This window comes from Antechinus flavipes, chromosome 3 (genome assembly GCF_016432865.1).
Source record: "Antechinus flavipes isolate AdamAnt ecotype Samford, QLD, Australia chromosome 3, AdamAnt_v2, whole genome shotgun sequence".
In the NCBI taxonomy this organism is placed as follows: domain Eukaryota; kingdom Metazoa; phylum Chordata; class Mammalia; order Dasyuromorphia; family Dasyuridae; genus Antechinus; species Antechinus flavipes.
Window position 1 is genome coordinate 77695936 of NC_067400.1, and position 12405 is coordinate 77708340.

Consider the following 12405-nt stretch of genomic DNA (forward strand, 5'->3'; position numbering starts at 1 on the left):
CAAGTTCTAAATTTTTCAAGTAAAGAGTGTTAGGATTTGTGAGGCAATGTAATACAATGGGAAGTACCTTGAACTTTTGAGTCTAAAGCCCTGGGGTCAGAGCCCAGTTTTTTCACTTATTGGCTGGACAGCCTACAACAAGTCAATTCATTTTCAGTCCTGTACAACTCTTCATGAACCCTTTTAGGGTTTTCTTGTCAGAAATAATGGAGTGATTTGCCATTTCTTTCTCCAGCTTATTTTACAGATAAGGAAACTGAGGCAAAGGGGGTGAAGTGATTTGCCTAGGGTCACACCGCTAAACCATATCTCAGGTCAGATTTGAACTCTGAAAAATGAGCCTACCTCCTAATCCCAAGCCTGATGCTCTATCCATTGAGCCATCCAGCCATTTTATCATCTGTTAAATGGGATGAATGGTACAAGCAGTACCTGCCTCAAAGGGTTGATTTAAGGAAATTGTTTTCTGTAAGCATAAAGCCCTTCAACAGTGCTGGATTTGATAGAGAGGACCTGTCTAACCTCAGGCAAATCATCATTCTAGGCTTTGATGACTTGTTCTATAAAATAAAGAAACTAGACTAAATGATTTCTTAGGACTTCTAAATCAAAAATCTAGAAATTTACTATCAGACTGGCTAGTGTTTAGATCTTTGTTCATTCCAAATGGGTTCCAAATCTGTGAGGGGAGAAGAGGGCAATTTTCAAAGTCACTGAGTCCCTTTGAAGCTTTTTGAGGCTTTTTTTTTTTTTTTAATAAAAGACCATTCCTTTTTGGAAACAATTACCAAATCTTCCCCAAAACTTAAAGTCAAGGATTTGAGTTTCAACAAAGATACACACTTGGCCCAATGTCTTCTTCTTGTCCAGACTCCCAATAGCTCAAGGGCAGGCCTATTGGGCCCTTCCCTATCCCTGAGTTGGGAGCTGCCCAGTGTCACACTCAGGATGTAGCTATGTTGTACCCAGCTTGTTGCTGGTTAGTATCTGGAGGGTATATTAAATTAATTTAGGAACTTTCTTTGGTAAAAACAGAAAATAGGGTGCACAGTAATGCAAGCTATGTCTTTTAGGAGAAATACAAGGTTACATAGGAAATAAAGAAGTCTGCTACAATGAGTCAAAATTTTCAAATTCATTTGTAGTATGAATGCTCATGTCCTAAAGTACTTGGGGTGTGTGTGTGTGTGTGTGTGTGTGTGTGTGTGACCTCTAACCAGGTGCTGGTATTGTCCTTCAATACTAGTTGAATGGCTTTTAGTGTATCTGAGCAAATACAATAAAATCCATTATTGGGGGTAGGAGTATTAAGAACCACCATCAATAAATCTGGTTTGAGAGGGTTGCAACCTTCCTAAATAAACTGAACCAGATGGGCTCCCCACAAAGATGAAGTCTACAGAGACTTTGCTAGCAAATTGGATTCTCAGTTCCAATTCTGGATGCTCACTCTTTCTATCAGGTCATTACTTATAACAAGGAAATCTATAGGAAGGGACCAGTGCCGGATCATTTAGAATTCAAACATCTCCACCAGAAGAAAAGCCCTCTCTAAAATAGATTTCCCACTTGCACTTTTGCAATGATTCAGCACCACCTAGGGGATATTTCAGTTTACTTCTTGGTTTGTTGGTAGTTTTGTTTGGTTGGTTTTTCCAAGAGGATAGCCTCCCTTTAAAATAAAACAAATTTTTAAAAGCTCCGCCTTCTTTCCACCAGTTCATCCAAGTGTCCCTTAAAACCTTGACAAAAAGTGTACGATTCACCCACTGATCCCTCACCTGCTCTATACCTCAGCTGTTTATACCTTTGTAAACACTTGTACTTTATCACAGCAAAGACACACTGGTGTGGTGAGACAGAAGACTGATCTTGGATTTGGGGGAGATATTTTTCAGCCCAGTTCTCCGTTCATGTCTTCCCTACTCTAATTTGCCCTTCATGCAGCTGCCAAAGTGATTTTTATAAAATTATGGCTCTAACCATGTCAACCTCCCATACATTAGGCTCTAGTGGCTGCCAATTACATCTATGATCAAATAGAAACTATTCTGCTGGGCACTAAAAGCTTTTCAAAACCTGGCCCTTTCCCACTTTTCAATCTTATTATTCACCTCGATGTACCCTTACCTTCCAGCCATTCTGGTCTGTATTGCTGTTCTTTCCACACAATATCCCATCTCTTGTTTTTGTGCCTTCGTGTCTTCTTCAGTCTAAACATATCCAGTTGCTCCAAATGATATTCATATGACCCTGAACCTCAAACCCTCAAGAATCCAGCAGTATCTCTAGAGGCCTGGTCATCTTTTCAGCCTATGTCCTGCAACCATCACAGAGATGAGAATTCACCATGAAGGGGTCCATCTTTCTCAACTCCAATTGCTACCAATAGGCAGGTAATCCCAAAAGCCCTAGGACTGGCACCATTCCTCAGACTACTTGTTCTATTTTCAGCCCAGTCCACCACTGTCATCAGATGTGGCCATCGATTGCTTCTGTGGCTGCTGGAGCCAGTTATTGAAGTTCTAAGAAAAGAGAGTTTTTACCACTGAGTCCTTGAAACTGTTAAATGGTTCAAAATCAGAAACTGATTTTGGCATTTGCTTTGCTACTGCATCTAAGAATCACGAGATCTTTTCATATAAGTTGCAGCTGAAAAGTTTCATGGTTTTTCCCCTGTATTTGAATGAGACTCTTCAAAAGTAGAGGCTGCTTTCTGGGTCACATTGCAAGATTCTGGTGAGCTCAGGCCCCCAAGCCCTAGCGCATTTTCTTCATAGCTGACTGTTACCATAGTTTTGGGGGATTATATTGTGATATGTGGGAATGGGGAGTTTCTGAGTCTTCATTTTGTGATATTTGTGGAGCCCTAGGTAAGGTGCAACACCAGGAAATCCCATAAATCAAATGCCAACCTGCCTAGGATGCTCCCTAGGATACTAATCCACCAGCCCCATGTCAAACATTTGCTTACAGTTCCTTTACTTTTTGCATGAAATGTAGTTATAAATGATCAATTTTTCTGACAGACATGCCAAAATTTACACAACTAAATGAATGTTATCCTTCAAGATACCTTGAAAGAATAAATGTTTGTTCTGGATATGCTTTCATTGCTCAATCTATTTTTGATTCTCCTGTACTGAATTATCTTGTTGGCAATTTTTCAAAACACTTAAGAAATTCAGCCCCAATTATACTTTGTTTTTGACCAAAAGTAGTATTCTATAGTTTAATTATCCACCTTATTCCCTAGACTCAACTCCAAATGATTTCTGGCTCGTCTATAAATAAAAACCACCCTCAAAAGACAAACTTGTCACATTATGAATACTCAGAATATACCATAGGCTCTGAAGGCAATTCTAAAATAAATTTAGGGCCCCCCCTCCTAGAAGCTTGGAATCTATGTGGACATTTTCTATAAGAAAATGAGCAGACTATAAATGACAAAATTTTTATGCAAACATACTTGAAAAGAGATATTTTTAAATCAAAATTCTTAAATCTCTTAGAGCTCCATATGTAGATTCAGGTCTGTAAACCTGGATGGGAAAAAAAATTACATCTTTGTTTTCATTAAGCTTTAACTGAAATTTAGCATTTCCTTTAATTATTTAAAATTATGAAATTTTACCAGACTGCCAAAGTGGGCCCATGATACAAAATAAGATTAACCCCTGACTCAAATAAATGATTTTCTCTCCCCATTCAAACTATCATCAAACTACAGCTAATTCAGTTTTGCTTCCATTGCTTTAAAACATTTAAGGGCCTTCCCTTTCAAAGCTTGTGACATTTTCTTTTAAATATCCTCAGGTAAAACAAATCTTTATCACTAAAGGATGGACCTGATTAACTAGATTATAAAATTCTTTTTCTTTGTATCAATTACAATACCTAACATGGTATTGTACACACATCTGGCACTTAATCAATGTTTATCGAATTATGTCAGAAGAAACTTCTGTAAATGGAATATCTATCTTCCCAAGGATCAGGTGCGCCATACTTTTTCCGAGAAGAAACCATGAGGATGGTGAGTTATTTATAAGTATTTTGAGGTCTTCAAAGAAATAATACTATTAGCTAAGTACTGAGCACTTCTTTTGACCAAAACATCACTACAGGCATAGAAAAACATTATGTCAAAGTGAATACAGTCCTGGGCTTAGAATCAGGAAAACTGACATTCAAATCTACACACTTACTAGATGTATGAGCCTAGGTAAATTTTTAAATTTCTGTTAACTTTAAGTTTCTTATATCTGAAATGAAGATAAAATCATATAGCATTCATCGTTTACCATGTTGCAATGAGGATAAAATAATACATGTAAAGTACTTTGGGAACCTTAAAGCATTATGTGGATGTTAGTAGTAGTAGTATTAATATTATTTCTATTCATCTTATTGTTACACATATCCACAGGAAGAGTTATTCCAAAATATCTCTAAAGAAAGTCTCAAAGAAAAACACCTCTTGGGCAAATTTCAACTATAAAGGAAATGAAGAGAGAGCTTTTTTTTTTTTTAAGGGGGAGCTTAAAAATTATTAATTTTATTAACAAAATGAGATCACTGAAGCAAAGAATTAGGAAAAATAGCTAAGCCAGAAAAACTTGGGAGTGAATTAACAGTTTATCATAAAGTACATAATTTTAATCTGGCAACAAATACCCTGACAATTAGAATGTCCAAAATAAGTTTAGTTCCATAAAACCACAAAAATATTTTTAAAACAAAATTAAGATTGAACAATGGAAAAAATGTAAGATTATATATAAAAACAAATGACTTAGAAAATAGATCGAGGAGGGATAATTAACAAATCACTCAATTATTTGAAAGCCATGAACAAAAAGAGCTTAAACACCATATTTCAAAAAATCATTAAAGACTACTCATATTTTTTAGAACTAGAAGGCAAAGTGAAAATAGAGTGTATTAGACACTTCCTGAAATAAATCTCACAATGAAAAAATCCTAGGAAAATCACAGTAAAAATCCAGAGATTTCAAGTTAAAGAAAAAATACTGTAAGCAGCTAGAAAGAATTTAAATACTGAGGAGTCACAAGTTAGTATTAAAAAGATTACAGCAGCCACCATAAAAGAATAAAGAATTTAGAACATGATACTTAAAAAAGAAAGATACTAGCTTATAGGTAAGAATCTCTTACAAAATCGTATAATCTTACAGGGGAAAGATGAATCTTCAACAAAATAAAGGATGCTAAGATCCTTGACAGAGCCGAGGTTAAGAGAAATATAAAATAAGAGAAATATAAAATTTGGTCAGATAATATTTGATGTAGAAATGCACACCAATAAGAACCATAGCTCTCAGTCTGAAGGAAGTAAACGAAAACTTTGAAGGGGAGTTCTGAGCCTTTTCTTAGATACTGGTTCTTTATTGTCTAACAGTGATTTGAAACTTAACAGTTTTACTTTTTTATCCCCTTTCCTCACCATGTTTTATATAATTTTTTTTTCTTTAGTGATGAAAACTCTAATGGTAAATTCACAGCTCCAAAAAAGGCACTTCAAAGCCTTATTGATCATGTAGCCACATCATTTAAGAAAAAAAAGTTTGCTATATTCTGTAATAGATGTTTACTTGTTTATAAATACATACTATTAAATATACATCATAGTTAGGACTTGCAAGTAACTGACATGTATTATCTCATTTGATCTTTACAAGCCCCTATGAAATAGGTGTTAACCCCATTTTACAGAGGAGGAAACTGAGACTGAGAGGTTAGGGGGCCTTGCCTCAGATTACGTAGATTAAGATTGTGCAAAACTGATGATGAGATAATGATAAAGTAAAATTTCATCTTAAATCATTAAGTCACTGCAATTTACTGAGGGCTAGTGACACAGTCAAACTTGTGATTTAGGAAAACCAGTTTAGTGGCTATGGGTAGAATGAAGAGGGGAGATTTAAGGAAGAACAATTAGAAAGCTATCAAAATAATCCAAGCAAAAAGCAATGAGGGCTTGATCCAGGGAACAGTGTTAGGACTTGAAGTCAGAACAAGTTTGGTTTAAATGTTGCTTTAGATCCTTAAAATTTCATGACCTGGCAGAGTCACTTAATCTTTTACCTCTTGTTTATCTCAGTGATCTCTTTTTTTTTAAACCCCAAAAACTGGGGGCAGGAGTTGGCAAGTCCTATTCCATCTACTTAGAAGTCATAAAATTCTTTAAAAAGCAATGTAAATAAGTTTTTATCATTTATTTTCTTTTAAGCTATCCTATGTATATATAAATATAGATCATACTAGACTCAAAAAAGCAGCTCTGGTGTAGACTCTCCCTCTATTATAGCAGATCACAATTCTTTTGTGATTCAGTAGTGCAATGTAAGTACTTTATAGGGCTGAAACTCATGTTGGTGGCAGATGATGCAGTGGATAAAGCTAAGAGCCCCTATTTGTATTGTTGTAATGAGATTCAAAGGAAAGAATATTTGTTATAAAGTAAGTTGACCTTGTGCGGAGCATATTAGTAGTTACTATAGATGTTAGCTATTATTTTGACCATCATCATTATTATTACTATTACTTAAACCAGCTACTGGCAAGCTGAGGAGTAGTTTTCATTAGGAAGTAGACTGGGGAAGATCTGTTTCTAATACGTTATACTTGTGGAGAAGAATGAGAATCAACTTCTAATAGCAAGCATAGAACAAAATCAGGACTTTTCTACCGAAAATGCTATATAACCTTTAGAGCAGGTCTAGTCATGACAAACAATTTAGCATAATTTAGGCAAAGAAGAGCATAACTATAACTTGTTATATACATCTTAGCATTTTTATGGCACATTAAATATAAAACACTTTCGTGATAATTTATCTGCTTTGAAATTTTTATTCAAATTAATTAAAAGAAAATTCCTTAGTAAAATTCTTCCAGTCTGATATGGTAATTTTTAGCAGTGCATAATTCTAATTACATCATCTGTTTCAATGAGCCACCCAGAAAAACCTCCTTTGGCAGTGGATTTAGGAGCAAAAATCAGGCTTTGGTAAATACTACAATCCATCCATGTGTTCCTTCTCATAATGAATACTCATTGCCCATGAAGTTGTTTTAACATCTTATGATGCAAATTTGGCAGCAGTAGGGAAAGCTTCTGGTGAGAAGATTTGGGCCTTCAGAAATGTGACTGCAGCTTTCAGATCCAATTTCTTAATCTCCAAGGTATTGACCTTCAAGAGAAAGGAGGCCAAAGTTAGTTTTTATCAAAAACAGTAACAAGACAATACAAACTAACTGGTTTAGAGAAAAAGACGCGCATGTAAGGATATAACTAGAGATGCAACTATTGCTTTCTAAGAACTTATTTTTGATCATCAAAAATGATCTATTTTTAAAATGACATAAGCTCATTATTCCAAGTTTGTGGGAAAATCTCCATAAAAGAGCAAATTTTAAAAGTCTTAGGTAGCAAAAGGGCTCCCCTTGTTTAATGGGAGAATGTAAGGGATAAATAATATCTAAAGCACAGATACCAAACCATGAACATTTTAATTTTTCCTGGTCATGGCCAAGTCTTAACAGACTTGGGTTCCTTAAGGCTCTGTCCAAACCTCAACAATGTTCAAGTTTACCACAGCACATAATGTGTGTCATATTTTAAATGTTCTTTAGACTGTATTTTGAGGGTTAGTTTCATTTTAGTTATGTGACCAACAAAGAGGTCGGAATTCAATTGGGGATCAACATGAAACATAAACCTTCCTTACAGACATTTTGGCAAATTCAAAGAAATCTAGAGTTACTACAAGATTACTGTGCTCAGAATAAAGTTACTAAAAAGAATACAAGGAAGGACCAATTTAATTGTGAATACACATCCCAAAATGTTTTGAGGTCTACGATAAATAAGGTAAAAACAGAAGGGAATGTGTGTCAGACAAGTCACCTCTTTCTGATTACCATTTCCCCTCAATTTATAAGCCACTCAGCAGTGACTGGCTCATTATAAATGGCTGTTCACTTCTCTTCCTCTCAGACAACAATGGAGACAACAAAGGATCTTGAACACAAAAACTTAGGAAAGAGAGAGCTTCCAGCCCTGTGTCCCCAACTTTCATCCTGGATGGAAATGCCACCCGTTAAGTAACCCTATAGGTACTACAATCATAGCTTCTAAAGATCAAATGGCTCAGAGTCAGAAAATGAAACTGGAATTCTCATCTGCTTTGTCACTGTGACAAAGATTGTGAACCCTTCTTGAAATATCCTGTATATGATATCTTCTCCAACAGAATGAAAGCTCCTACACAGCAAAGACTGACATTTTTCTACATGTCAACTAAGCACTTTCCATAGGCCTTGTAGCCACTAAAAATGCTTCATTCATCCATAGTTATCACACTACCTTTGATTCCCCTTTTGTCTCATGAAATGAAACTTCAATATCAACACTTCCAGTAGTCACAGACTTGTTTACAATATGCATGAAATAAAGTTTAACAAAATAAAAAAGTATCCAATTGAAGGATAACTTTACTACTATTAAAAATAGTTCAGGAAATCAATCTAATACAGGGGTCCTTAACCTTTTCTGTTTCATGGAGCTTTCTGATAATCTAGTGAAGCTTCTGAAGCCTTCCAAAATAATGTTTGAAAATGCATAAAAAACCTTGGGTTACAAAAGAATTTAACTATCCTGAAATAGTGTCATCAAGAAACAAAGTAATTCCAAATGCAATAGTTCCCAGCAAACCTTCTACAATCCCAGAAACATTTTTTTCCCTAACTTTTTTGATTGCTGTTATTCTTAGGTGAGGAGCATTTGCATTTCATTTTCTTACCAAGATCACATGAAAACCCAGGGCTTTTAAGTGACGCATCTTCATTTGCAGCCCTCCTCTGGGATGAGTACTGCCAAAACAGAAAGCATTTCTAGGAACACAGACCAAAGCAACTCTGCAAACAAAAAACATAATACAAAAAAAACCATGAAGATCCCAGAGTCTTTTACTTTATATTTCAAAGGGCCATGTAGTCCAAGCTCCTCTTTCTAAAGATGAGCAAACTGAGGCCCAGGGAAATGGCTTGCATACAGCTAATAATTATCAGGGGTGAGATTCGAACTCATGCCCTCTGACTTTCAAGTCTTTGGCTATTCCATTGTACTATGTTGCCTCCAAAAGACAATGTCCTTAAAAAAGGATTTGTTAACTACAGGAGAGATTTGAAGAAAATAGAAATAACTGTCAATTGAAGGTAAATTAGAAATGAAAACAGAGTAGCTCTGAATTTAAACTCTTATGTCATTAGAAAAATAGGATTGGTTAAAAAAAAAACTCCACTTACACACAACTTTGCATAAACTGTTCAATCAGTAAGAGACAAACTCTCATGGGAAGCTAAAAAAAAAGGGCAGTAAGTATGGCTGTGCCAGAGCATCAATGAAATTTGGCCTGAATATCAACTTTGACAGGTGTGGCATATAAAGGCTAGTAATCCCTAAATAGACCACAATGATGTGTGCCATGAGTGAGAAGTATTTGCATGGATGATACTGAATAGTCCTCCATCTCACCTCCTTTCTCCCCAGAAGGATCATCTCTGTCCCAAATACAAGAGGACAAAATGGCAAAAGTTTTGAGGAAAATCCCAGGGGCATATCTAAATGATCCCCCTTTTAATTCCTTATGATGAGGTAGCAGGCAGCAATGAGGAATTTAGAAAAGACAAATCTGTTTGATTGGCCAAGGGAAAAAAAAAAAGATAGGCTGACTTTGCCTTGCTTTTCTTCATCAATCTCCATGTTGTAAATTCTGAAGTATGAAGCTCAGTGACAAAATAACTACTCTCAACTGCTAGAACTAAGTTACAGCTAACCTTGAAAACTGTAGGGGTCTGTTTTTTTTTTTACCCCAAAGGAAGATTCAGCTCAATGTCAAATCCTAATGTCAAGGCTGACAACTGATTCTTCCTTTAGCCTAGAGGTTATCACATCATTATGGCAGTCAGGTGACAAAGTATAGATAGCCCTGGATCTAGAATGAAGGAGCACCTTAGAGGTGCTCATTTATGATTACAACAGCAACTAGTTCCAAAGGTTACGGTGAAGGTCAAATGAAATATTTGTCATGTACTTTGCAAACTTCAAAGCACCATATAAATGCTAGTTTTTTATTATTATAATCCACAATAACACAGTAAAGAAAGCCAACAAATCTGTGTGAAAAAGCAGGAAGAAAGATTTCCTTAAGAAAATAAAGTCTTTTCAAGAAAAAGAGGTAGCAGTTGGAAAAGACAGCAAAAAAATCTTGCTAAATTTTAATGTCTACATATGCTTTGAAGGGAAAAGTTGACCAATAATAGAGGATATCTTCTCCCAACACAAACAGTCTATATTCTCAAAGAATGATATAAATATGAAGGGACAAAGACTTAAGTTGTGGTTTCCTAACTTCTAAAATGTAACAAATACTACCCAATTTATAAAACTAAATTCCATCTATTTTTTATCATACTTAATAAAATCAAATACAGACAGCACATTTGACAAAACATTTCTTAAGATGCTTCAATTCTTTATGATTACTAAGTAATTTGGATGCCATATATTAGGAGGGTAATGACAGGGCACGTCCAGGATAGCAAACAAGACAATGAAGGATCTTGAAATAATATTATCCAAGGAGTTAAAAAAAAAAAAATGGAATGTTTAACTAGAACCAATTATTAAAAGAAGGAGACATATTTTAGCTCAAGTAGGACAGAGCTTGCTAACCATTAAAGTTATTCAAACCCATGCAGCATAGGTTCCCTCAGGAAGCAAACATCTTCCTCATACTTGTCTTAATATGGAGACTTGATGACCACTTGTTAGGAAAGATATACAGGAAATTCATTACTCCAATAAGTGATTGACTGCCAAAGGTACCTTTAGTCTGTGAATTTATTATGTCAAAAGTTTTCAGAGATAGTTTAGATTATTATTACATTAATGTGCATATTTATTACCAAAGTTTTATAAAGAATATCAACTAATTTGCTGTTTTTTGAAATCCTTTGATACTTGAAATTCAAAAAGCAGCTCAAAAGCCTCCCCCTTGATGTTTCCCTTACACTTGGAAGTAAAATGAAAAAGCCTTCCTCTGATGGGAAATGATATATTTGGCTTGGGAAAGAGGATGCAAAGAGGACAAGTTAAATTTCAGAACAATTTTTAACAGTCCAAAAATCAGTCAGATTAGTCTGAGGAGCAATTTCCTGGCACTAATGCTCTTCAACTAGAGACGAGGTGATTTCACCCTTTCTAAATGGGATTTTTGTTATGAGCAGAGGCTGGGCTTGAGGATCTCTATAAGGTTCCTCTCAATTCTTCCATGGTGATGCAGTACTTCTCTTATGGTACATTCCTATTATATTTTGTGTTATAGTGATTTGTGTATGGTTCATTTATCCCATCTTGCAAAACTGAAAATGCTTCAGAATCCACAGCTCATCAGCACACTCTGTGCCTCCTTGACAGGACCTTCTGACTGGAGAATCAGACTACACTGCTTTCAGACCCTGGCCTCCTCCCTTGCTCCTTTTCTTCTATAACACCCCCCTTTTCAGATCTCTTTGTGTGCCATCTTCCCCTATGAGACTGTAAGATCCTTGAGGGCAGGTTGTTTTCATTTGTATGTTAAGCACAAAATAGTTGCTTAATTTGCTATTTTAGAAGTTCAAAGAGCTCAGAGTATTTCTCAAAGAAGTAGACCTAGTTCTTATTCATAATAGTCACTTTATATCTATGTATGGAATGAAGTGGAAAGAGCACTGGACCACTCAGACAATCTGGGTTCTAGTTCTGGCTCTGCCACAACCATATAACCTCCTGATATTTTAGTTAAATAAGGAAGATGGACTCACTCAGTCCTCTTTCAACTCTAAAATTCTACAAACTGATGAATTATCCTTATTATGGCTAGTCAAATGGAACATTCTGGAATTAGACTAAGAATACAGAGTAGAACAAATAAAGAACATAATCCAATCACCTGAGAATATCTGAATCAGCCATGAATGCATCTGCTTCTGAAACTGGAAATACTTGGGTTCTCCTAGAATCCATTTTCAATTCAAAATCTGAAAGAACAGCATTCAGACATTAAATTATCAAGTATTCACCAAAATAAAGACCTAATCTACTTCAAAAATCAATACTAGAGAAAATCCACACATCTTTTACTTATGATCCATCACAATTCTGAGGAGCTAATTGGGGGATGTGTGGCTGAGATGGAGAAGGAAATGTTAAATATAAAAGGAGAAAATGAAAACAGTAAAAATATGGGTAGCTTATTCTAAGAATTATATGAAAATTGAACATGTTGCTCAATGGTAAAAATTAAGAATAAATTTGTTAAATTCGTATTTAAC

At 35.4% G+C, this 12405-nt stretch overlaps 1 protein-coding gene across 1 annotated transcript in view; it reads right to left on the bottom strand.

Annotated features, from left to right (window-relative positions):
• Positions 1 to 6859: 6859 nt before the first annotated feature.
• Positions 6860 to 12405, bottom strand: part of FASTKD2 (FAST kinase domains 2) — a 33898-nt gene continuing 28352 nt past the window's right edge. Inside the window, exons 11-13 of the mRNA XM_051983691.1 lie at positions 12024 to 12111; positions 8832 to 8946; positions 6860 to 7220 (exon numbers count right to left, since the gene is read on the bottom strand). Of these exons, the coding sequence (XP_051839651.1) occupies positions 7110 to 7220; positions 8832 to 8946; positions 12024 to 12111 (314 nt within the window). The 3' untranslated portion in view covers positions 6860 to 7109. The remainder of the gene's footprint in view (positions 7221 to 8831; positions 8947 to 12023; positions 12112 to 12405) is intronic.